The sequence below is a fragment of the Triplophysa dalaica genome, chromosome 23 (assembly GCF_015846415.1).
Source record: "Triplophysa dalaica isolate WHDGS20190420 chromosome 23, ASM1584641v1, whole genome shotgun sequence".
NCBI classification, from domain to species: Eukaryota; Metazoa; Chordata; class Actinopteri; order Cypriniformes; family Nemacheilidae; genus Triplophysa; species Triplophysa dalaica.
In genome coordinates, this window is record NC_079564.1 from 12,074,458 (window position 1) to 12,100,602 (window position 26,145).

The 26,145-nt window shown below is 36.6% G+C and overlaps 2 protein-coding genes across 3 annotated transcripts in view; both read right to left on the minus strand.

Annotated features, from left to right (window-relative positions):
- Positions 1-7,890: 7,890 nt before the first annotated feature.
- Positions 7,891-9,219, minus strand: ccr12b.2 (chemokine (C-C motif) receptor 12b, tandem duplicate 2). 2 transcript variants are annotated; one of them, XM_056739081.1, is made up of 2 exons: positions 9,147-9,219; positions 7,891-9,035 (listed from the first exon to the last, which is right to left on the minus strand). In XM_056739081.1, exon 2 carries the CDS (start codon positions 9,032-9,034, stop codon positions 8,057-8,059), a length of 978 nt encoding a protein of 325 aa, XP_056595059.1. In that variant the 5' UTR covers position 9,035; positions 9,147-9,219; the 3' UTR covers positions 7,891-8,056. The 2 variants fall into 2 exon arrangements, with proteins under 2 accessions (XP_056595059.1, XP_056595058.1); XM_056739080.1 differs by having other exon boundaries at positions 7,891-9,046; positions 9,147-9,207.
- Positions 9,220-10,543: 1,324 nt separating this feature from the next.
- The window catches only part of si:dkey-225n22.4 (collagen alpha-1(XXI) chain), a 43,350-nt gene continuing 27,748 nt past the window's right edge, over positions 10,544-26,145 (minus strand). Inside the window, exons 18-30 of the mRNA XM_056739082.1 lie at positions 22,919-22,963; positions 21,530-21,583; positions 19,891-19,944; positions 19,477-19,530; positions 19,283-19,354; positions 18,057-18,092; positions 17,532-17,576; positions 14,831-14,863; positions 13,360-13,506; positions 13,045-13,099; positions 12,202-12,381; positions 12,044-12,121; positions 10,544-11,718 (exon numbers count right to left, since the gene is read on the minus strand). Of these exons, the coding sequence (XP_056595060.1) occupies positions 11,528-11,718; positions 12,044-12,121; positions 12,202-12,381; positions 13,045-13,099; positions 13,360-13,506; positions 14,831-14,863; positions 17,532-17,576; positions 18,057-18,092; positions 19,283-19,354; positions 19,477-19,530; positions 19,891-19,944; positions 21,530-21,583; positions 22,919-22,963 (1,044 nt within the window). The 3' untranslated portion in view covers positions 10,544-11,527. The remainder of the gene's footprint in view (positions 11,719-12,043; positions 12,122-12,201; positions 12,382-13,044; positions 13,100-13,359; positions 13,507-14,830; positions 14,864-17,531; positions 17,577-18,056; positions 18,093-19,282; positions 19,355-19,476; positions 19,531-19,890; positions 19,945-21,529; positions 21,584-22,918; positions 22,964-26,145) is intronic.

Sequence of the window (26,145 nt, forward strand, 5' to 3'; positions counted from 1 at the left end):
TAAGTGTAGAAAAAATATTTTTGTACTGTGGTGTCCACCGTCTTGCTTCGAAATGGAGGGGTGAGTGGAGGACTGAGATATGGTTGTAATTCTCAAACTCACCGCTTGTGGCCGCTAAAAATCCCACACAGCAGCTTTAATATGTATAAATATATATATTTTTTATTCTGCGTATTATTAATGTTGCACTTCAATGAGTTCTATTTTAGCATTAGAGGAAATGTAAACACTTTTATGTGGCACACCTGCCTGGCTCAAAGGTAAGTTTTATCTTTTATTTAAATATTTTGCATTTATAGTAAAGGTGGGATGGTTGATTTGGAAAGGTGCTAAATTTTTCCCTGCTAGCACTGAAATTATAATCCGCCGTCCAAAACCACGCCTCCTCCAAACACATTAATGTATTTCGTAAAAACGAATTACAAACTAAATCTATAAAATTCTTCTAGAAGCATGTACATACCTGTCCAAAAGAAAGAGAGCAATCATGGTATCCTTTGGCTGTTGGAGCTGTCTCGCTCCAGCAGGTGACGCTGATCTACGCTGATGACGTATGAAGACTGCGTGAACAGGGTGCGCACTGGTACGCAAAATCCAGTCACAGCGTTCGGCCAGAACGTTTTGATTGGACTAACTTTTTTTGGTCCTATGCTATTCACAGAAGATATATAATTATGAAAATATAAAATATAATTGATTGCTAGAGATTTCCAACCAACATAACAAAAACATGTTTCTTGACAGGATCACCCACCCTGCCTTTAAATTAAATAAAAACGACTAAATGCTCTCCGACTTGTAAGTCGCTTTGGATAAAAGCGTCTGCCAAAATGTTAAAGAGCTGTTGATTCTTTGTGGAGGTCTACAGGAAGTTAAGTTTGGTCCTCATAACGTTTGTTAATGTTATTTCATAAACCATCTATAACAAAGTAAATGTTTTGGTTGTTGGGAATGTTGTTCCAGTTCCAGAAGTTTGTTCCTCTTTCACACTTTTGTTGTATCTCTTCTGTTGATAATACAAGCATCACTCATGTTTGTCACATCACATGCCAAACAAAAATTGTTAGGAGGAAGTCGAAAAATGATGTGGTGTGGAGCAGCGCAGCACATGTCACAGTCTGTGCTGAATATGCCATGTTTTGATTTGTGGGGGACAAAAATGACAAGCTTCGGACAAAGGCAGAGCTTTTCTTTGTAAGAGAGACATTCTGGACAGCTGTATAGGTAAAAGAGGGATAAGAAAGGATTGGTCTGATAATGAGACAAGCGCACACACACATGCATGAAGTGTACTCCGTCATCAGAGGCAAAAGCCTGCAAATTGCTTTTAAAACCCAAGGTGCATGCTTATTTCACAGCCATGTTTAAAAGTCAAGAACCCAATCTTTAAAAAATCCCTGCGACTCGTCTTTTCCTCTAAGCTGTTTTGTCATCCAAAACACAAGCCAAGTGGGAGAGAGAGTTAAAAAAATAAATTACCGGCAATTGTTGTGCCAGGGGCCACTGTATACACCACGGCACACGCTGCTATAATCCCATAATTAAGTGAAATTCAACACACATTTGGAAGACAGAAACAAGATTTGTCTGTTCTTTTAAATAAAACTAGAATACATCAGGGTAACATTAGACCGCTTTGTTTTCTCGGGGAAGGTTTCATAATCTTCTTCTGCAGGGTTGTTTTTCTGTATTTCTCTTTCGTACTGACGACTGGAAGAATGCGAATGATTTCAGGAAGAGTTGCTTTACTTACACCACCCACCTACACATTTAAATAAAAATAATGATTTTTAAAGACCTTGAAATCCAAAAAAGATTTCTCGAATCACATTGTACTGCAGGTCCAGAAAACTTTGACTGCATTTGAGAATAAATGTGATTCATTATTTTGTGCCGCTTAAGTTATGTATGACAGAGCAACATTTCGTGGGTGCTGTCCTTGAATTTTCTTACAATGACAGACTGATTTGTTTGTGTCTCAGCCCTTCTGCCCTTTTTTAATCTGCAGGTGACCTTTGGCTTACAAAAAGTTCACGCTTATATTTTCGATTGTAAAACTACAAAACGCTAGAGAAACTTAGAATCCATCTTCTGCATTATTACTCAAAGAACTCGAAGTATCCAACAATTTGCATGATAATTTATCTTAAAACAGTCACTTTGGTCAGCGTACCTAAGATACTGTATCACCTTTCTTTTAACTCCCTTTCAACTCCGGCCCTTTATTATACCGTAGCTCATTTATTCTAATTTCACTTGATTGGAGACATACTGAAATGTAATTAGCCATAGTCATTTTACCTCTGTTCTTTTTGTAATAAGCTGTCCTCTAGGCAAGGAGAAATAAGACAAAGATGTCTCATCTTCCCCCACACTAATTCCCAGCTGGAGACATCTCACACAGTAAATGACTATGTGTCATTAACCCAGACTCCTCTATTTTAACCATGACTCACCCCATCTTCTGCTTTTTCTGCGTAAACATTCCCATCATGCTCTCTGCTCCTGACTTTTTCCCCCTCCGGTGGGGGAGGTTCTTGACAAACAGGCCGAAAGCTCCTCAGGCCCTGTATGCAATCACACGCTGCGGTGTGGTGGGAGTCCCCTCAGGAGCCCGGTGCTAATCGCATTATCGGTTTTCCACAGCAACCACATTACAAGGCCGCGAGATGCATGATGAAAGAGAGGTTAGCACTCGCTGGTTTAGGGCATGTTTACAGTGATTTTAATGTAATGCCTGACATGCAATAAAAAAATAAAATAAAGAAATACACTAAAAGGCAAAAGTTTTAGAACACTTACTCAACTCAACTCAACTCAACTTTATTTATATAGCGCTTTTTACAATTTTCATTGTTACAAAGCAGCTGTACATGAGACACATTTAATACAAGTATGAATTCTAAAGCAGCCCCCCCGGCCAGGCAGATAGTGCAAAACAATATGCAAACGGTGGTGAGGAACCCAAAACTCCCATCGAGAAAAAAAACCTCAGGGGAACCCAGGCCCAACCAGGGGATTCCAGTTCCCCTCTGGCAAAAGCTGCTGCCTCTGCACAAGCTCAACAGTGCTTGCACAACAAGGCTTAGTAAAAATATAAAAATTAAGGATTAAAGATTATCATTAACAATCTAATAGCATTTGAAATGTTGTAGGAAAAACAAAGTTTCCGCGTCCTTTATCCAGCTCTATCCTCTTAGCACTTGTCAGGTCACCGCTTTCCATTCTCAGCTCTGCCATCAGGTCTGGGCATGAACTGCATCCTGCGGTAACCTTGGAACAAAGAGACAAGACTGGCTGAGAGTAGAGTACTGTTCTGCACTCTTTGATGCAACAAGTGCATCATTTGTTGTTGGATGTGTTCCTGGTTCCGGTTGATCTAGATAATGCAGCCTAAATCCTCTGAGGATTAATATTATGGAGGTGTAGTGTATGCAAGATTAAAAAGATGAGTCTTTAGTCTAGATTTAAACTGACAGAGTGTGTCTGCCTCCCGGACCGTGCAGGGAAGAATATTCCAAAGTTTAGGCGCTAGATAAGAAAACGATCTACCACCTGCACTTGATTTTGAAATTCTAGGTATTACCAACTGACAGGACCCCTTAGAGCGTAATGTACGTGGAGGTCTGTAATACAATAGAAGTTCATTCAAATACTGCGGCGCTAGACCATGTAGGGCTTTATAGGTAATAAGCAAGATCTTAAAGTTAATGCGATGCTTTATAGGTAAACAGTGCAAGGTTGACAGAACCGGGGTTATATGCTCATACTTTTTTGTACGTGTAAGAACTCGAGCTGCCGCGTTTTGAACCAGTTGCAGTTTTTGTAATGGGCCCGCAGGGCAACCACCTAGAAGTGCATTACAGTAATCTAGTCTTGATGTCATGAATGCATGAATTAATTTCTCTGCATCTGAAAGTGACAGTATATGACGTAATTTAGATTTAATATTCTTAAGATGGAAAAATGCAATTTTACAGGTGTTTGCGACATGGCTTTCAAATGAGAGAGTACTGTCGAATACAACGCCAAGATTCTTAGCTGATGACGAGGATTTTATGGAGCATCCGTCAATCGTTAAGCAGTATTCTTGGTTGTTACGCATAGCAGTTTTCGGTCCAGTAAGTAACACTTCTGTTTTGTCCGAGTTTAGTAGTAAAAAATTGTTACTCATCCACATTTTTAAGTCAACTATGCAATCCTTTATTCGATGAAACTGCTGGGTTTCATGAGGCATCGAGGAAATATAAAGTTGAGTATCATCAGCATAACAGTGAAAGCTAATTCCGTGTCGCTTTATTATATCTCCTAGAGGTAGCATGTATAATGCGAAGAGCAGGGGTCCCAAGACTGAGCCCTGTGGTACACCGTACTGGACTTGTGATTTGCGGGACACCTCATTGTTTATTGCTACAAATTGAAAACGGTCGGATAAATAAGACTTAAACCATTTCAATGCTATTCCGTTAATGCCAACGTAATTTTCGAGTCTATGTAGAAGTATGCTGTGGTCAATGGTGTCAAATGCAGCACTGAGGTCTAGCAGCACCAATAACGAAATACAGCCACGGTCAGACGCTAAAAGCAGATCATTTGTAACTCTGATCAAAGCAGTCTCTGTACTGTGACATGCTCGAAATCCAGACTGGAATTCATCATTAATGTCATTCCTTTGGAGGAAGGAGCATAATTGAGTTGAAACTACTTTTTCCAGAACTTTAGATATAAAAGGTAAATTCGATATAGGCCTGTAATTCCCTAGTTCTTTAGGGTCGAGTTTGGGTTTTTTTAAAAGAGGCCTTATAACAGCCACCTTAAATGCTTTAGGCACATGTCCTAATGTCAGAGATGAGTTAATAATACTAAGAACAGGATCTATAATTTCTGGGAGCATTTCTTTCAGTAGTTTTGTAGGTATAGGGTCTAGCATGCATGTTGATGATTTAGATGATCTAATGATTTTAGACAGTTCATCGTGATCTACTGTAGAAAATAATTGCAATTTCTCCTTAGGGGTGCTGTAGTTAGTTTGTTCAGCGGATTTCACTACAGGTTGCATTGTTATAATTTTTTCTCTTATATCTTGGATTTTACTCGTGAAGTAGTTCATAAATTCATCACTGTTATGCTGATAATCAGAATCTGACGTCGATGACAACTTATTTTTTGTTAATTTAGCCACGGTGTTAAATAAGAACCTAGGGTTGTGATGGTTTTCCTCTATTAGTGTTGAAAAGTAGGCGGATCTAGACGTTTTTATTGCATTCCTGTAATTTCGAGTACTATCCTTCCATGCTATACGAAATACCTCTAAATTCGTTTTCTTAAAGTTGCGCTCCATTTTACGGGATGCCTTTTTTAGAGTCTGAGTGTGTTCATTATACCACGGTGTTGGGCTGCTATTTTTAATTTTCTTTAAACGCAGAGGAGCAACTGTGTCTAATATTTCCGAGAAAGTAGAGTTAAAATTTTCAATAGTAGTGTCAAAATCGTCAACGTTATTACTCATGCTAGATATTTTAGACAATTCAGGCAGATTATCGAGAAACGCATCTTTGGTAGTTGAAGTGATCGTTCTACCATATTTGTAACAAGGAGTTTGATTTGCAGCCGTAGGCCAGTGAAGCAAACATAATATCAGATGATGATCCGAAATATCTTCACTCTGCTGAACGATTTTAACATCGTCCACATTTATACCATAAGAAAGTATTAAATCTAAAGTATGATTACGAAGGTGAGTGGGTCCTGACACATGTTGACTAACGCCCATGGAGTTAAGAGTGTCTTTGAAAGCCAGTCCCAAGGCATCTGTATCATTGTCTACATGGATATTAAAGTCACCGACGACAAGGACTCTATCTGCGGCCAGTACTAGTTCTGATAAGAACCCACCAAAATCTTTAATAAAATCTGTGTGGTGCCCTGGAGGCCTATATACAATAGCTAGAATAAATTTTAAAAATGTTTTGTCCTTAGTATTAGGTGTCGATACGTGAAGTACCATGACTTCGAAAGAATTGTATTTAAAATTAGACTTCTGAGAGGTAATAAAAGAATTCTTGTAAAGTGCAGCGACACCTCCCCCTCTACCTTTTAGACGAGGCTCGTGTTTATAGTAATAATCATGGGGAACGGATTCATTTAGAGTAATAAAATCATCTGGCTTTAGCCATGTTTCTGTCAAACAAAGCATGTCTATTTTATGATCGGTTATCAAATTGTTAACAAAAAGTGCTTTATTTGAGAGAGATCTAATATTAAGCAATCCGAGTCGTAACAGCTGATTATCTGTATTTTGTTCATGTTTGATTTGTTTAACGTTTATTAAATTACTTTCAAGAGGTTTACGCAATATCTTATGTTTGCTAATCCGGGGGACAGACACAGTCTCTATTTTATGTTGTTTGTAAGAAGGGATTATTACATGTTGTATATTTTGTGTATTCTGTAACGCGAATAACTTACTCACTTATTCATATTTTTACACATTTAAAAAATATGTATTTATCAAAATCAAGAACTAATAGAACTATGTTGCAACAAAGACATCTAATAAAGCCAATATGTTTTTAAATACATTGTATTTTAGCATCTTCAGTCAACTTTGCATTGAATTTGCTGAAATATTTTTTGTCATTTATTATGCAGTCTTGAGGTTTCACCCTGAGATGCTTTTTAAACAGTTCCTATAATACTGAGCTTTTCTTGGTCATCGGTTTTAAAGACGTTGTTATTAAATAAATAAAAATGATACTTGCAAAATTATGATTTTGTCAACTTGTCTTAGACATTTAAAATTCTCTCATTTAGGTCAAAACTTTAAGTTAATGAGAAACATTTCACTAAAGTGTACTGAAACTTTTGACCGGTGTGGTACGTTCAACCAAAAATGGAAAAATCAAACAGAGACATAAATATTTAAGATGGATGAGTCAAATGGAATCTATAATCCTTTTTTTAATGAAATGCATTATTTACAAAAGCATCTGACCTTAGATGTTACGGTAATATAGATAACCTTAAAATGAACTTCAAGTACATTTTATTATTTATATTAGAGTACAAATTTAATTACATTTCAAACTATTCTCAGGTATACTAATATCAAAGTACCAGTCGTATACTTGGATACTTTTTTAATACTACATGGGGCTAAATTTGCCATATTTTCAGTTGTAAAAGCCTACTTTCAAATATATTTATATGTAGTGTATTTCCAATTTAAATACACTGAGCATACACAAGTTAACAACATGTTCAATTGCAACAACACACCGAAACCACAAATACACTTGTAGGCATTGGATAGTTTAATAGTTTATTACTTATAACACTTTTTTATTTCATAAAAGTAGACTTTGGCCAAATATAGACTTGTCTGTCAGTACGTGCCAAATATGCTAAAGCGTAATTTTAATTGATAATATTCTGTGAATTAAACTGAATGTTTACATTCTTTTTTTGTTTCTTCATAAGTAAACTTTGAAAACACTTGCATGACCTTACTTTTCAAGACAGATGTGAACAGGACATCTGGATGACTATTTAATAAATCGTTATATAGTCACTTTCTAACTAAGTGTCAAAATCTTAAATTTCTAAATCTTAAGTGTCAAAAACAGAAATCTGACAGGGAGGGAGGTGTGGCTTCTTTCATTTGTGCAATGGCACACCGTGTCGCAATACATAACACAAAAACATTGCCCAAAAATCATATGAGAGATGCTGCTCATGAACTGTTTCCTTCCTGTATTTATAGTGAATAAAAACAAAAGCCTAACTTAGAGATGTAGAACTGTTACCGAACCATGCAGGGTTTGTTGAAGGGAGACAAAATGTTTACAGTATATTGTGTTTTAGCATGTATACAAACATTTAGACTACATATGAATGAAATCATCATGGTTTTTAATATACATTAACCTAGATAATTAAATTACAACAATTTACAATATTCACATGATTTCCACTACATTTAGCAATTTGTCATTTTTATGTGTTGTACGTTTGTTTCAAGTCACTATGTACATTTATTGATACCGACCAATCATCTTCAAGCTAATGATCTGCTGCTTCCACTATGAGAGTTATATTGTTTTATACATGACACTTTTTTCCCCAAAAGTCTTCGCACGTGGTTCTGAAACTTTTTTCCAAGAAAGGTAAGGAAAATTGGATTAATGCAGAAATATAAGCGGGCAATGTTGCTAGTAATGCGCAAAGCGTAATCGAGGCTGTTGTCACACACATTTTTATCTTTGTTCTCATTTATCAACAGTATGATGTTATGTGGGCTCCAACAGACGAAAAACATCAGGACAATAACGAAAACAAGCCTGACTGTTCTGTGTTTCCCTATTATTCCAGTGGAGATGACTCTTACTATAATCCTAGCGTAGCAGTACACAAACACAGCCAATGGGAAGATGAAAAAGAAGACAAATTGTTTATAAAGCCCAAAGACCCTCCATTCACCTTCGCCTGAGTCTTGGCAAGACAGTCCGGACATTTGAGACTCTTTCACTGTGAAATGAAACAAGGGTTCAAGGCTGGCAACAAGGCTGATGGACCACACGATTGCAGACAATAATACAGCGTAGCACCCCCTGCGTCGTTTGCTGGAAACCACACAGTGGACCACAGCAAGGTAGCGGTCAAACGTCATGAGCGTGAGGAAGAGGATGGAGCTGTAGAAACCAAGATAGTAAGCGCCGTTAACCAACTTGCAAAGCGCCTCACCGAAGATCCATTCATCGGAATGATAAACGGCTTGAAACGGGAGCGTGAAGGTAAAAACAACGTTGGATACCACTAGGTTGATGAGGAAGATATTTGTGACAGTGCTGAGCTTTTCAAACTTGTACATGATGAATAAAACGACTCCATTTCCGACAACGCTAACAAAAAAGATAATGTAGTACAGTGGTGGAAGAACCTGACTGGAGAAGTCATTTATGTCAGTGGGGTCGCATTGATCCGAAATCATGTAGTCGTAGTTGATGGTCGATGTTGTATCCTCTGATGTGTCCATCCTGGTGGTTACCTAATGAATAACATGCAGATTAAACTGTTTGAAAAGTCAAAGAGCTAAATAACATGAAACCATTTTATATAGATCTGTTATGATTTCATTTTTCACTTACCCTAGTGCACTTTTCTGTCTGCTCGGTGTATGTTTCCTAGCTTCCAAGAGAAGTAAAAATCTTGGTTGGTTGCTATTGCAATAGTGTGAGTCATGTCTATTAATAATCGCCTACTTCCTACTTGATGAGAGTTTTCTCACCACCCATCTTGCAAGTATATACTCAATAGCTCAACATAAATAAACATTTTCTGAATCCACACTGCATACCAGTGATAAGTTTTAACTTGAATTGTGTGGTTTTACAAAGCCATCTTTTTACTAAATAACAGATATTCAGCGTGATAAATTAACGAAAACAACAAAAAATCATTACACTTACGGCAATGAAACAAGATTCTTTGAATATGTTCTTATATACCAATTAAAACTGGTTACAACATAATTTAAATGAAAAGGGCAGGAAATAAGTACAACATATATATTTAATAGAAATTAAAATAAAGGATAATAGCTTATCAATGTTTTATCAAGTATGTTGAATGCAGTTATGATATAATAATAAAAGGAATGTCCAGAAATTAAAAATAAGTACAAAAGAATTAGCAAACTTAATATATTTCGCTTTATAATACTGTTTCATACTTAATAGGTAGTTATGTAGAAACTAATTAAGAACAAATTGTTTGTGCTGCATTAACATTACTGATAACTAATAAGGAGGAAAGATGAACCCATCAGCAGGCAACAGCATCCAGATGTTTAAGGGATGTAACAATTAGTTACGTATTACTTATTTAGAAGTTGTTAATAAATACTGAATGTTGCAGAATTGTAAAATAACTAAGGCTCATTTCAAATGCCACTCATTAACTGCTGCTGAAATTACTTGTTATATTAACTTATTATAAATTTTAAATAATTTTGATAACTTTAAGTAAACTTCATTATTTTATTGCACCAAACTATTGTCTAATATTGTCCTTTTCAAGATTTTATTTTTCATATCAATCAATGAAATAAATCAAATGAATCTTCTAATTTCGATTTTATTTATTTAAAAGGAAAGAAACTTAAGAAATACACCTTTTATTCACTGCATCATAAGTCAACTTACCATTACAAACATATCTGACATATATCTCCTTGTTGCTTATAATTGAATCTGATGTACAATAGCTGAAGTTGTGTTTTCATTATAAACTATCAAGAAATTATTGGTAACTCATTATTCATTATTAAACATAGTATTACTCTTTTCTTATTTCGGAATTATTTAGTAAAAATCATAGGAACTTTTTAGAAATTACTCATGTTTTTCCATATAAATATTATGTAATCGCTAATAATCTGTACAGTATTATGAAGTGAAAACCATGGTAACTTTTTAATAATCCAGTAGTAACTACTTATGATCCAGAATAGGGAATATAAAATAAAAAGTAATGAAACAACAACTTAGAAAAGTCATTTTTAATGTTGGTCTTGAGGTAATGAACTTCTGTTACATCTTATGTGAAGCATTCGTATGACCCTGGACAACAAAACCAGTCTTAAGTAGCAAAGGAACATTTTTAGTAATCGCCAAAAAACATTGGAAGGGTAGAAATTACAGATTTTTCTTTTTGCCAAATATCCTTAAGATATTAAGTAAAGATCATGTTCCATGAAGAAATATCTTACACATTTCCCACCGAAAATATATATATATATAAAAACTTTCTATTGTGAGTGGATGGCCTGCTACAGTGCCTCAGATTAATAACCGTGCTCCTGTGAGGCACGATATTTCGTTCCACTGTATGTACCCAAATGTAGATTAATGGCAACTTGATCTTGAACTTGATCTTGTTTACTGCCAAACCATGCACCACATAGTGCTAAAACAGAGCAATTTTAAAATACTTAAGTCCTTGGTCTGTCTGTTTTTTGTAATGCATTTTTAAAAAAATACTCAAACGTGCAAATTTTACTAAAGCCTAGTCCTTCTTTAATCTAATCCTGTCTGGGAAACCACCCCTTAAAGTGGTATCGTTATAATTCCCATAATGCAACAGTACAACAAAGAAAACATGTTAACTTTACGCGCTGATGAAGTTGTTGCACTGGCCCATAATACCTCATCAATCATGAAACAAATTGACATAGATAAGTAATGGCGATAAATATTCATGGCAGTGACACGTTTATGACATATCGCCATCCATTTACATCATAACAAACTTGTTGAAATATTTCACAAATCGTCTCCATTTGTTCCTTGCTCATGTTTACAAAAACTCTATTAAAAGTTTCTCTTCTTAAAATGTTAACACAAGGACCATAATTTGATCTAATAACATCTTATATGCCATGGCAGTGCACGAACAGCTTCCCGAGGCGTGTTGGTAAATTCCTGTGGCGCTTCTGGCGACCTGACCCCATGTGTTTCCTGAATGCATGTTAGAAATCAGGCCCTTTATTGTAGCGTTCACCCCTGGGGTTGAACACATGGTAGCAGATGGACATGTCACACACGCCGTCTTGTCCGGGAAGACCTTGCTTCCCCGGAACGCCTAGAATCCCGGATTTACCCGGCATTCCCGGAGAGCCTGGAAAACCAATGCCATCGCTGCCGCGAGGACCCTGCATTCCTGTTGTTGTCGAAAGATAACAGGAGGGTCTAAAAATTACTTGAGATTGCAACCAACATGCAGAATTGTACAATACACATCAGTTTGTATTCTGTATATAAATATAATATAAACTTTATGCATATTGTGTAAAGGCAATCATGTTTAGTCTTGTAATACCCATCTAAAGTTACTCAGGAGTGAGAACTTGAATGACATCAGAATGTCACAGGTCGGTTGTGAAATGCACAAAGCCTCTAATGTGTTTTGACAGACCCTTTCAACACTTTTGCTCTTGAAAGCAAAACAGATGCTTCAGACATGTTATATAATAAAAGTACTGTACCTGGGTCCCCGGGAGGTCCAGGGTCTCCTGGTCTGCTCTCTCCATTATTGCCTTTAACCCCACGTAGGCCGGTGTCCCCTAAAATAGTGCCAATGACATTATGCAATTAAAATGTGACCCAAAGCTAAATGCATTTTCACAATTCTACCTTTTATCACCTTTGACTCCTCGGGGTCCTTGGATGCCCGGTTGTCCTGGGTAGCCCTGAGAGCCAGGTCTGCCGGAATAACCAGAAGGACCACAAGAACCTTTAGGCCCTGGAGCTCCGGGCTGTCCCGGGGATCCTTTAACAGTCGCACAGGGTACGCAGCTCTGAGGTGCCATCTTCTCCAGTAGAGCTGAGTTACAATAGAGATTATTAAACACTCCAAGATGCCCTAGAATGTGTGTGTGTGCGATTTTTTAAGGAGTCATATCACAAGAAATGAAATTGAAATAATCTCATCTCAACACTTCCTCCCTATTCCAAGAAGTCTGAACAAGCTAAAATGACTTGTTTTAAAATCCTCAGGAGCTGTTCCAAAAGTTAGATCTTTATTACAGTATATTGCCTCCCAGGCAGCCAGATTTTAAGAAATTACATGTACTCTTCTTGAAAATGCACATGCGTGGCGAGTTTTCTTTGTAGAGTGCTATTTGTGTGGCAAGCATTGTGGTTTCGTGGAGGTTGGGATGGTGTCTGTGCAGTGAGGCAGATCATTACGTTTTGGAACAGAGCTTGTTAGTAGACCACAGGGAAGAAAATGATAAAAGAATGTTTGACGTTAAAACAAAGCAAACTGAAAACTGTGAAAAGCTCTGCAAACTTGACTTAAAAATAGAGACATCACATGGCTTTTGTTACGGATTTAATTGCGTGTCTTAGATCAAGTTTGTTCTTTACGCTTTTAAATTGAAAATACAGTTTGAGATCACATCGAGATAACCTTAAAAACAGGAAAAGATGAAGGACTCCAGCATTCCGATCTCAAATATGATCATGAACGAGGTCAAACACTCACTTAAAAAAATGTCCCCGCACAGTTTTATCAAGTACTCATTTGATGGAGGATCACCCTGGAACACAGATTGAGTCATTCATTAGATTGTGTGTGTGAATTAAAAACCCATTCAACTTTCAAATAAATGACAAGGATTCACTAATAACAGAGGAAGAAGCTCCGGGGCAATTACGCAGAGTTCCTGTGGTCATGAACAGTCAAAATGACACTGATGTCACTCCATTACAAGTCTAAGTTATTGTCTGGGTATTTATAGTCAAAGATAATATTTATAAAAACTGACTTGGTAAGTTGTGGTTATATGAATTGACTTACAGGTCGCCCTGGAATGCCTGGAACGCCAGGCTGCCCTGATGACCCGTCCTGTCCTGGAAACCCACGTGGACCGTTTATGCCGACTTGCCCCATGCACCCCTTCTGTCCATAAGTACCTTTGACTCCAGTGTTACCTGGCACACCTTTCTAGAGTAGAAGAACATTTGTGAGATCAATTTATCATAGGATAATGTACGGTAATGAAGCAATGCTGAAAGAAGCAATCACTTTTGGGTTTTCTACTGTTTTTTTATTGTTTTGTGTGCTTGCAATGCTAGTCTTTATATTAGATGACATTAAATACGAGTATGTTTCTCAGGCAAAACTTTCTGCTGAGACGTTTTTGCAGTTGCTCCAGTGTCATTTTAGTGGGTATAAAAAAATAGGTAATAAGGGGCTATTAGTTAACATGCGTTAGCTAACATCAGCTAACAATGAAAAATGTAGTTTTCAGCATTTACTAATCCTTTTTAATGTTAGTTCATATCAATACAGTTATTCATGATAGTTCACTGTGCATTGACTAATCTTATTACGCGGCTCGGTGGAATGCCTGATTCTGATTGGCCAGTCGCGACATTTGCAGGTTCGTTATGTAGGGGATAATGTACAGGTAGCCGGTTGTTAGCACACTGAAGGGTCTTATTTCGCGATAACACCCGGCTGCTTGTACATTATCCCACTTATTGCAAAAAACTGGAAATGCAATGTGAATTTAAAACATTTATTTGCACATTTTTACCGAATGTCGAACTTACATGAGGAAAATTCACTTACTTTCTGTTTAAAGGTAAAAAGTGATGTTTAAATGTCAGGAACAGACAATTTAGTTTAATCATTTAAATTATACCGTCATATATGTTATCAAAAGACATATTTAAATTGTCAACGAACCTGTCAAAATCATAAGCTGCATCCGTTACCGTGTTTTATTAGTTTTGAGAGGTTGTTATCTGGGATTAACATTGACAACATTTCATTTTAATAATATATTAGTAAATGCTGAAATTAATAAATGTTGTAGAAGTGTTGTTCATTGTTAGTTTATGTTCGCTAATGTAGAAACGAAATGTTAACCAAAAGCACCTTTTTGTAAAGTGTTACCAAAAATAAGTAAAAATTTCATAAAACTTGAAAATGTGTTTGATTTCTCTTATTTAGTGTAAATTATATCAAAAGCTAGCATTTATTATCAGGTTTCTTGTAAATAATAAATGAAAATAAATTGTAATGTACGCTGAACAATTCCTGTAGTTTTCACAATATTCACTTTGCCCACGTGGTTTGACAACATGCAGAAACCAGCTTAGTATAACTGTCAAATGTACACGCTTTTTGGACAAGTTTCAAAGGGCTTTCAAGCACTGTGCTGTCCCATGTTAAATCCTTAGCAGGCGGAGATGATCTTGTTTCTTGTGTAAAAATATCATGAAATGGTTTAAATGTGATGGAGCTCTGCAATTTTACAAACCTCTCCTTTAACACCTCTGGGCCCAACTTCACCCTGGTCCAGAAAGAAATAGAGAAAGAAGAAACTTCTTTTAAAAGTTTTATGACAATATCAAAAGAGAAGGGGCTACTTTAAACACAAGGGCTCAATATTCGCAGTGTGTGACAGACAGTGGCGGATGGTCCCGGATGGTCCCGTCGGCAGGAGAAGCCCTGGAAATGGTTTGTAAATCCTGCATGGGTTCGCAAACGGACTTAAGGAGATGTGATATAAAAGCACATGTTGATGGATGTTTGACTTTGACATTGTTCTACATCTTGGGATAATCTTTTAAACACTTTCAAGTTTATACGGTAAATGCAAGTTATGCTAAATGTGTTTGGGTTAGTGAGTAACTTTTTTAAAAGAGGTTTTTGAAATCATGCAGCTTTTCCAGTAACTACTATAGCTATACTTTTTTTCTATTTTCTCTTTTATCTTTTTGTTGATGTGAACATACTGCGGAGCAAACTGAGGCGACGATGAAATGCTGTCCCACAAAATGTGATGTATAAAATATTGGCATGAATTGATTCAAGTGTATTGGTGAACAAATGAATTTAAGTAAACTGGTTCATTCAGACTGTAAATGTTTAAAAATGGTTTATATGACTCATTGTTTCATTTCAGCGCCTGCATGGAAGTCAATGTGCCATTTTGCATTTCTCTTTTGTTTACATTTACATTAAAATGTATGCTTTTGGCAGACGCTTTTATCCAAAGCGATTTATGATACTATACATTTGTATACGAGTACGCCTATGTGGAATCCCTGGGATGGAACCCATGACATTGGCGTTGCTAGCACCATGCTCTTACCACTGAACAACAGGAAAGCTGTGACCCAGAAACTGTTAAAAAATGAATTATTTATACAGTAGCTTCAATGTACTTCTTTAGGGAAGCTAAAATGTAAGTGTGACCATTTAACTATTTTAATAATTCGTTTTATACTGTGAGCTACTGAACATGAAGACTATAAAAATGGTATTTCATCCCATTTACACACTTCTCTAGTCTGTGACTGATGAAAGAAGTTTTGTGTGATTGAGCAAAAGCCTTGTGAGTCAGATTTCTGTGGAGATGCGGAGTACTAATAGCATTACTTCTAAGAAAATAGCACCACATCCCCTGCAAATAGTGTTCTATTCTAGGAGAACAATTTAAAGAGAGGACTTCGGGTTGGATTTTCTTTTCATTATTGGACCTTTTCAAACATGGGTTGTGCGTCATTCTGAAACTGACATGAAAAACAGGATGCAGAATTGCATAATGAACTTAAGGAACTAAAACTTATTTAGCATGGAAGTCTTTTTTTTAAATCTACATACATTAGACAATGTTAATCAATATTTCAAACAGCAGAATACAAATGTTCATTTTTTAAATTCCATTTCATGTGCTTTTCTTACTGTTTACCTCAAAACAGTCTCATTATAATAATGTAAGTGGGCTCCGGTCCAGATCGTAAAGTGAGGACAGAAGCGCTTGTGCACAGATGCCCGGCCCTAGGAGCATACATTTTTTGGGTCTCGTCGGGCTAGGATTGAAATGTAGGATCTTGTTATATTTCCAAACGCATCTTATTGAGGAAAATATTTCATACACTACAATGATCTGATATATTTGCTGTTATACCAGAACTGTTCATTTGCCTGGTCGACAGTGACTTTCTGGCTCTTTAAAACAACTTTTGGATTCTTTCAATACGCGGCGAGGTGCCCGATAATAACACATTTATTGTTTGTGTTTGTTAGCTGGGAATCTCATTTCAAATCGTTGCATTTCTAGCCTAATATTTCTTTTATCCTAAAGTACGCATTGATATGATTAGTATCAGTATTTTTTTTTTTAGGGTAATTTTATTTAATTTAGGATAAGTTAGAACTGTGATTTTGTGGTTCTACCTAATTTTATGTAATTTAATGGTTATGTTCTATTTCGCATAATTTTATATTTTATTTAGAGCCGCATTATCGGTCTGTGTAAATACAATTTTCGTGGTTTTATGCCGCTTCAAATTCAGTTTCTGTGCCGCATTTGCTGTGTAAAGATGCCTTTAGTGTCTTAGCCTATATAAAAATCATGTCTAATATTTATTGCACAGCCACGGAAAAATATTAAGAGACCAACCATTCCAAATATTAATTCCATGAGCATTTAGATGTATTGTGGTCATTCCAGTCCAGTGTCTGTTGAATTTCAACAAAATCAAACCTCAGGAGTGACAAAGTCATCCAATAGCAATGTGAAACATCTCATGATACATGAAAATTGTGATAAAAATCAATGTTATCACATACATTTTGAAAGTTTACTAAATACATGTGAATATGAACCTGATTTCAGTATTTGAGGTCTGAAAAATACAGAGCATCTTTTCAGTTATTTTTATCTGTTTCTCCAAATTTAATTATCTACAAATAGAAACAATGGGAGAAAAATTTGGGAGAAATATTGATAAAATAGAAAAGTAGTTCAGAGAATGTTAAAAATGATAATTTTACCCAAACATAACCAATAATTCAGAAAATCTTTTCCTCGGCTGTATGTCTAATCAGTTTAGCAAAGACATTTGAATACAAGAAATAAAGGGATACAATAAGCAATAGTTACTGCACAACTGTAACTGCGGTGCCATAATTAAAGCCCCCGGATGGATATAAGGTGAATGTGTACTTACGGAAGGCCCTTGTGTTCCAGGTACCCCATTGATGCATTTCTCACCCTGTAAGTGATGGGAGGTGGTCTATGTTAGCAGGGGTCTCAGAATGTAAAAGCTTATCATTACTATTCAAAATCAACAGGAGGTTCCCAATAACCTTTAGAAGACTGTGTCACTTCTGTTTAACAGAGAGATGCTTAACTAACTCAAACCAGAGAGATATTTACGGTAAAGTAAACAAATCATAGCTGCAGGTCTTGTAGATTAAACTTAGAAAACCCCATTCTAAAATAAGTATTATTGTTAAATTTCTTGATATCCTCTAAACACATTTCATGTTTAAGCAGGAGCTATACAAGCTTTATTTTATATGTAATATTTTATTTTTGTTCTGAGTTACATTTGAGATCTGTGACAGATGTGAATTCGGCCTGAAACCAAATCCAAACCTTTGATAACTCAGTCTTTATACAGTGGCACTGAACGGTATATTATACATTAAACACACACGCTTTAAATCTGATGGAAATGCAGAGGTTGTACCTGAATTCCTCTGGCTCCATGTTCTCCTCTCTCTCCCTGAAAAACACACATAAGTAACGGTATGGTACTAGTGGGTCAAAGACACATCATGAGTTACAAAACCTGTAGGCCTATCAAAGAGGTTTTTACAACATCAAGTAGTCATTATCAAACCTAATTTATCTTGACATACTTCGTACGACTTGCTTCCAAAAAGTGTATTTAATACAGAAACAGCCTTTTGAAGCATCCTGGGGTTATATGTTGCTCATACACACAATGGTGATAGTTCATTGTGGTTACAGCCAGTGGCGTATACCCACTTCTTCATCAGTCGGCATTGCACCGCTGTAATTTTCCATGGTGTGTCATGTAGTGAATAGTAGTGAATAACAGGACAAACTGAACGAACTGCTTGCCAATATTGTACAAAACGCCTATGACTGATCTCTGATCTGATCTGCCTCAGCGTTCTCCAAGCGCTCTTCAATCGAATTGAGATGGAGGAAGCCTAGCATTACTGTCCAATCAAATGAAAGAAGGCATGAGTTGCTTTTGACAGAAGCCCAGCTCCAGCCATGTTTAACTGTGAAAGAGCGCAATGTGATAGGTACATTTGTATCTAAAAGTCTTAAAATGCACATAGATTAAGGAAGTCTTATTTAAGGACATGGCTATTTCTAAAGTCCTGTTTACTGGTTGTTTCTTCATATAGCCTGTACGCCGGGACTGCTTGCAGAATGTGCACCTCTTCTGACGCCATCACTCATTTCTTATACGAAACTTGAAAATGTACATAAAACCAGGGTGGAAACCGGCTACACCGAGGGGTTCATCCTTTGCTGGGCTACTTTGAAAATGGGGGCATAAATGAACAGTACCCACTTCTCCAGGCACCACCACACTACTGGTTACTGGGCCATATCTTCACACCACCTCAGATTAACCCCACACATCATAGACTGACATATATCACACAAACACTACAAAACTAGCTTTATCTGGATTTGTAAGCAGGGAGTTTCGTACCTTCCTCAAGATAATTATTCCGATATGATCAAAGGGATGCTACATATACATCATGGTAATTTATTCACCAGGTGCTTTTATCTAAAGCAACTCCCAATGAATTCAATTCATTTGTTTTTAGGACATGTATTCTCTTTGAACCACTGGCCTTGGCATTGTTAGCAACATGCCAGTTTGGGTATGTAAAGGCTTTCATAATTCATGTGATGGACCATTACCTTGTGTCCTTTATATCCAGTAAGACCCAAAGCTCCCTGAAGCCCTGGAAACCCTTGCTCGCCCGTATCACCCTGTGAGAGTTAAAACATCTCTCAAAATTCAAAAAGAAACTCTTCATATCATGCATATAGGATATGACTGAACAGCTGTAAAATATTTGCTGTATATATATATATATATGTGCTTTTATTACCTTTTGACCTGCTTTACCAGAAACACCCATGTTTCCTTTTTCTCCTGGAGAACCCTGAATGCAGACAGACAAGACAGTCAAGTGAGTGAACACACACACAAACAGACATACACCCACATGTCTGATGTGTCCGAAAATCATTCCTCTTTAATAACTTTAATAAGCAAGAAACGATGAAACTGATGAAAGAATACAGTATTAATCACTTTAAACACAGAAGAAACCTAATAGAAATAGGCTGTTACAAAACCAGCAAGCCGGGACAAAACGATTTCTTAAGCGTACTTTTATAATCCATTTGATAAGGCACAATTCCAGGAAAAAAGTAAATGCAATCTCTACACGCCTATTCCCAGCAGAATCAGGTCAGCATATTAGCATAATTGCTAAAGGTAATGTTTGAATCAGACCAACCTTGGGGCCGACAAGTCCATCAGCTCCAGGGGGCCCTACGGGTCCTGTTGTGCCCTGATGGATTTAAGCAGAAAGGATGCAGAGTTAAATACCGTCTGACTAAAGTAGCCAACGCTGATAACGTTCTGTCCTGCTCTGTGAACTATAGTTTATCATCGAAAACTATCCACGTTTAAATTCCCCCAAGAGTCAACTACAGCACCTCATAAGGAGGTTTGAGACACGCAAAACTTGGCTCGGCAAAGTGCAACTCTTCATCCCAAATCTGTTAACTTCACTCCTTGGAGATAGAAATGTATCAGCATATGTAGGTTTGAGAGGGGTGTAGGCGAGAAGTCACAGAAGAGACGCAAGAATATAGCAACCACCAACCTCAAGCGCCTATCACTATAAGATCTGTTTGACAGGAATAGTTCACCCTGCATTTTAAGCAATGAGATTTAAAGTAAGGTATGCATTCAGTTTCATAAAAAAATTGAAATATTATTAACATTTATTATCCACATGTGCGATGTTTAAGATAGTTCACCCAAAAATGAAAATTGTGTCATCTTTTATTCGCCCTTAGATTGTTCCAAACCTATAAACCTACGAATGTATGTGTTCTGCTGAAAACACAGGTAGATATTTGGAAGAATGTCAGATATCATTCTCCATTTACTGCCATAGTAGGAAAATGAAAAACAATGGGAGTCAATTGGGCAGGAGATCTGACATTCTTCCAAATATATATCTTTATTAAAGTATGGATGTGCATTTTTGATGGCATTTAATATTCAATGCTTTCTATGTGTTCAGCTAAGAAGGGAAGTCGTGAGATTCTGAAGAAAGAAAGTCTGGGATGGCATATTTTTGGGTTTATTATTTTGGGTGAAGTATGTATTAGGCACGATAATTATTTTCATGACTGTTTCCAATACAAAGTAAAGCATTAGGCTGGTGATGTAATTTCAACATTTTGGCTTCTATGGAAAACGAAGAGTTCAGATGAATCACCTCTAAAAGTCAGTTCCTTTAAAAATGAGATTGCGATGTTAAGTGAATGTCCTCCTCACACAGTATATGTAACTCAAATAATTTAGCTTCAAATCCCGCTAAATAGGCCTATCCCACTGGTCTGAAATATCTGCTGAAAGTAAATGTAAGAGCCTGATGAAACATTCTCATTTAAACGAAAAGAAGTCTGAAAGATTAAGAGTGCTTTGCATCTGAACTCTTCAAATGTACAATAAATGTAAAATGAATCAGCTTTCGACTCCTGATATATAACTGGTTCATCTGCCCCTCAAATATCTCTCGTGACTTTTAGAACTGCACACACCACTAGGTGGCAGCAGCGGATCCCGTGAAACCTAGTCCAGGCCAAAGCTGGCCAAATGTTTGGCTCTCACCGACAGAGGTCAGCCTAACATTGTTTACCCCATTGCTCTGTTACACATGTCCCACTCTGATCACTGGTTAACTTTTGACCTGCGTCCAAATTGCTCTTTTTCCTCTCATATCGTGGCTGCAGATCTGATGAGCTGCCCGGGACAGGTTCCAATCCAATTTCTCTGAAGTATCCAATTTTAACGGGTCAGTTGACACAATGAGGGGTAAAAAGGAGAGCTTGAAATATCACAGAGAGACGTTTACTCACTGCAGGTCCCTTTGATCCAGGTGAACCTTTCTGGCCGGGTGGTCCCCTTGTCCCCTAACCCCCACAAAAGAGAAGATCGTTATGATTAATGTATTGCGTTACAATTAAGGATACACTTGCACATGTGTAGCCACAACCATACGACTGTGTCCTTTGTGGTATAGTTATAAAGCTTCAGAAGAATAAGAGACCACTCTGCATTTCTGCCATTCTAGTCTAGTGTCTGTTAAATTTAAATTTATGCATTTTGGCAGACGCTTTTTTTCAAAGCGACTTACATTGCATTATACGTTACATTGTATCTGAGCGTGTCCAATACCCTGGGATCAAACCCATGACCTTTGCGTTGCTAGTGCCATGCTCTGATCAATGAGACAAAGGAAAGCAAAAAATATTAATCTGATGCGCACTGGCAAATCTATGGCACTAGAGGTCGGGCGCAGAGAACCAGCTCGCCCTGAGCAGCGACTCCAGAATGGTATGGCAAGGCGATGGTTCGAAGTAAAATTTCAACAAAACAATCAAAAAACAAAGTCGCCCAACAGCAATGTGAAAGACTGAGAGGACAAACGAGGTATATAAAAGTAAAAATAAAAGTTATTAATAGTGTGTTGTTTAAATTTTGTTTAAATTATTTATTAATTATGCTTTAATCATATTGCAGTAATTTCTAAAAACAAAACATATTTTTGTTATCAGGGCCAGTTTGTCCCATTTCAATTTTCTAAAAATAAAATGCAAATATAAACTGTATTTTTTGGAGAAATGTTCACAGAATGAAACAAAAAAATAATCTTTTTAGCAAAAGACATATTAATAAGTAGAAATTCAGACAAGAGAAAATAATTTGTTCAAAAATGTATGCTAATAAACGTTACTGCGCGCATGCACGCAGTCTTGTGGCCCAAACTTAACTTCCAGTATAGCCAGACGCAAAGAATAGAGAATTTATGTAAAGAATTAATAAAATAACTTTAGCTAGCAAGTTAAAAGTATTTCTAGTCAGTATTATTTTGGGTTACCAGCAGAACCACTACATAACTAGACTTCAATCTGAAAGTTAAAAGACCCATTCAACAAATTATTTATTTAATGAAACGATTTATTTCTTTTTTATTCAATACAATTATTATGCTATAAAATATAAATGTAATAAAATATAGATAGTTGTATTATTAGCCACTAGCCCGACCGATCAACAAGCAAGACCGAAAGTTAACTTCATGTTAGGCGCGTGTGTCCAACGAAACCATCTATAAGCCACTGTGGATAAAAGTACTTGGCAAATGTATCAATGTTAATGCAATTTGCCCAAAAAGTAAATTCCATTAAGCTGTATAACACTTTTGACAAACATATGTGAGAAACACAGCGTGTGGGAGCTCATACCTGTGGTCCGATTGGCCCCGCCATACCAGGAAGCCCACGGATCCCCTAGAAAAGACAAAAAACGTCATCAACATGGTTCCATAACGTTCCGACTGACAGGACAAGTGCAGCTAATGACCTTGTGTGGTATTCTGTACACAGAGCGAGGATCAAGGCCCCGTTGTAATTCCATCATTTATCATGTTTTTCTCCTCCAATTACTGTTATTACACTATAACCAGAATGCCACTCAATTAATCCTATGATCTGGCAAAGCTATATAGCTAAAATGGTAGCCTGCCAAGAACAGGACACAATTGACTCTCTGACATTCACACATTTTCGCTGTCTGTTTTTTAGCCTACTAAATGACTTTAATTGAGCTCCATTAAGGACTTCCTCCAAACATCTGCTTCCTATGAGGGTCTATTAGGTGGCATCGATGAACCTCGTATAATGCTGGAGGAAAACAAACTTTTGTGTTGTTACTCACACATCAAAAAGCACAGAAACTGCGCTGCTTGCTCAGACTAAGATCTTACGATTTGAGGCATCTATATCTACCCATCTACAATGATATAATATTTAAAAAATATCTTTTTTTTAATCTAATAATCCAAAACTCTGTATACTGTGGTAGTCTATATGAGACCAGTTTTCTTTTATTGCACTCATGCTTTTTGTTATCCGTATGTTGTTCCAATTGCTTCCATTGTTTCCCTCATCTTTAAGTCGCTTTGGATAAAAGCGTCTGCTAAATGACAAAATGTAAATGACTTGCATTGGTTTTGTGTCTATAGAATAGAAATCAATGGGTACCGCCATTGTTCGGTTACCAACATTCTTCTAAATATCTTCTTTTGTGTTTTGAAGAAGAAAGAAAGACATACAGACCGATCCCTTTATGGTATCATGTCGAGTTTGTAATCAAATACTTTTAAATTGATAACATTATTAAATGATCTTCATGAAAAATTTGTCTTTTGCGATGTGTTAAGAAAACTTCTCAAAAAAATGTCCATGTGGTGACACATGAACAGGAGAATATTTCTCATTTTATGTCATTAAATTGAAAGTCACAAAATAAAAAAACTGATGTTATGGACACTTATTTGGGTAACATATCTGAGTGTCACCAAATGCAGATATGCAAAAAAACACTATTTTTCTAAATGAAATGTAAGAATCTAACGCCCTACTTCCTTCCTGCCACAAATTGAAAATAACTTTCCATGCTCTGTAGGTCCTCATCAGGGTATCATATAAAGAAACTACATGGTTTCTTTTAAACAAAAAAACAACGTTCACGCTTCAATGCAAAATGCCATTTTAGCCCATTTGTGAAACAGGGTCCCGCATCGGAGTAGCTGTGCAACGTTCTAATCTTTTCAGCACCTGCTGCTGTTTCCCCAAATGTTTACATTGAAGAATCAATCTGCTTTTGCAGTTTCCACCGTAAGACACAGCAAACCGGATACACAGGCAGCGTGTCCCAAATTTCTGTCGCTAGGTTAACAGAGCACCTACAGCAGTCTGTAAACAACAGACACTTAGTGGAAACATCAAGTCTGGAGACTGGAGAACCAAGGGTTTTAAAAAAAAGTGAGAATACTTCGCACACCTTTGAAATGGAGATGCCTGCATATTACCTAACGTTAATGAGTGATTTCAAAGTGAGAGTCCCCCCTCGATAACATTTCAGAGAAAGCTGAAAGACTGAAATACATCAAACCGGAGAAACTTCTGATGCTTTCAGTGCGATTTCATTTGGAGGTAACACAGTGCAGAAATATAGGAAAGATCGTAAATGTAATTACATGAAAGATGAAAGATGTCAAAGCTGACTGTAAAAATGAGCCAAGTATTAATGTACCACTTTGAGATCGAATGATTAGTAGCAGGAAATGACTTATTAGCAAATCACAGATAAGCTTTCAAGTAGCCATTTGGCAAAATTGTCTAACTGATTGCTGACATACTGATTTATTCCACCCTTCTCATTAAGTGCAAAGAACATTTTTCATAATTAATAAAACAGAAACTAGCTAAACCACATGATGTCTTGTAGATACATTCCTTAACAACTATTTAAAGGAACAGTAACCAAAAAATTAAATTCTGTCTACATTTACTTAACCTTCACGAACCTGCATTCAGAAAACATTCCTTTAGAAATTTAAGAATATAATGCTTATAATGTGGACCATATTTTAATTTTATTAGATGTTTGGATTGTTTTGTTATTATGTTAAAGGCCTGGAAGTTCTATTATTTCATAAAGTCATGTGACCATTATAATATTGAGACAATTTTGCTATTGCGATTCAGTAATATTTATAATATTGTTACATCCCTACATGTAACCCTAACTTACTCATTCAGCCCCAGTCTCTATTTACTTTTATAATAAGAAAAGGTGAACCCATGACCAAGAAAAGGCCAATATACACAACTTTGGGGTCCATGAGGTTGGGAATGACACTTGGGTGAGTTGATGTATATAGGATTTCATATTTATGTGAACTTTTAATTAAGTGTACACAACTGTATGATGTGCAATGACAAGGTATGACCTGACAGGATGTGAAATGGCCAAATGCCACATTTGGCACTTGTCAAGCCACCATCTTTAGAATAGAAACTTTGAAAGCATGTATGCTTGGGGCATTGAGTGGGAGAAGTGGTTAATTCAGACTGGCAGGGAATGCAGTGGTTTATTAAGTGTGTGGGTGAAGTTAACAACAAAACCAAGCTTGAACAGTATATTGTTGTGTTCTGCTGACAGTTTCTATAACAACACTGCAGCTTTCACACTTTCTTCTTAATGTTAACTTGATACAGTATATGAATCATACGTTAAAATGTAATTCTAAAATGTAACTGCATTTATACCTTTGAGTTAGATAAAAAAATGTTCATTACTGTATATAAGTAAAAGAATCCTAAAAGTAATGTACTACAGACACTGCCAACATGTGGAGTTGATATTTGTAGGATTTTGTGTTACATTTTCTGAAAAGTTGCTTGACAGTGCACAATACTGGGATGTTTGTGCATGTTTTTTAATTTGCTGTTATTGCTAAGGTGTGCTAAATGGTTATTATGTGGTTTCTAGATGGTTACATAGCTACCACAGTATGCCAAAATTCTAAAAAAGTTACAACACCATTGGACGAGTTGAGCAATGCTATTGATGTTTTTTTAAGGATGTCTGAAGTGCCAACACTCCTCAGTCATAATCCAAAAAC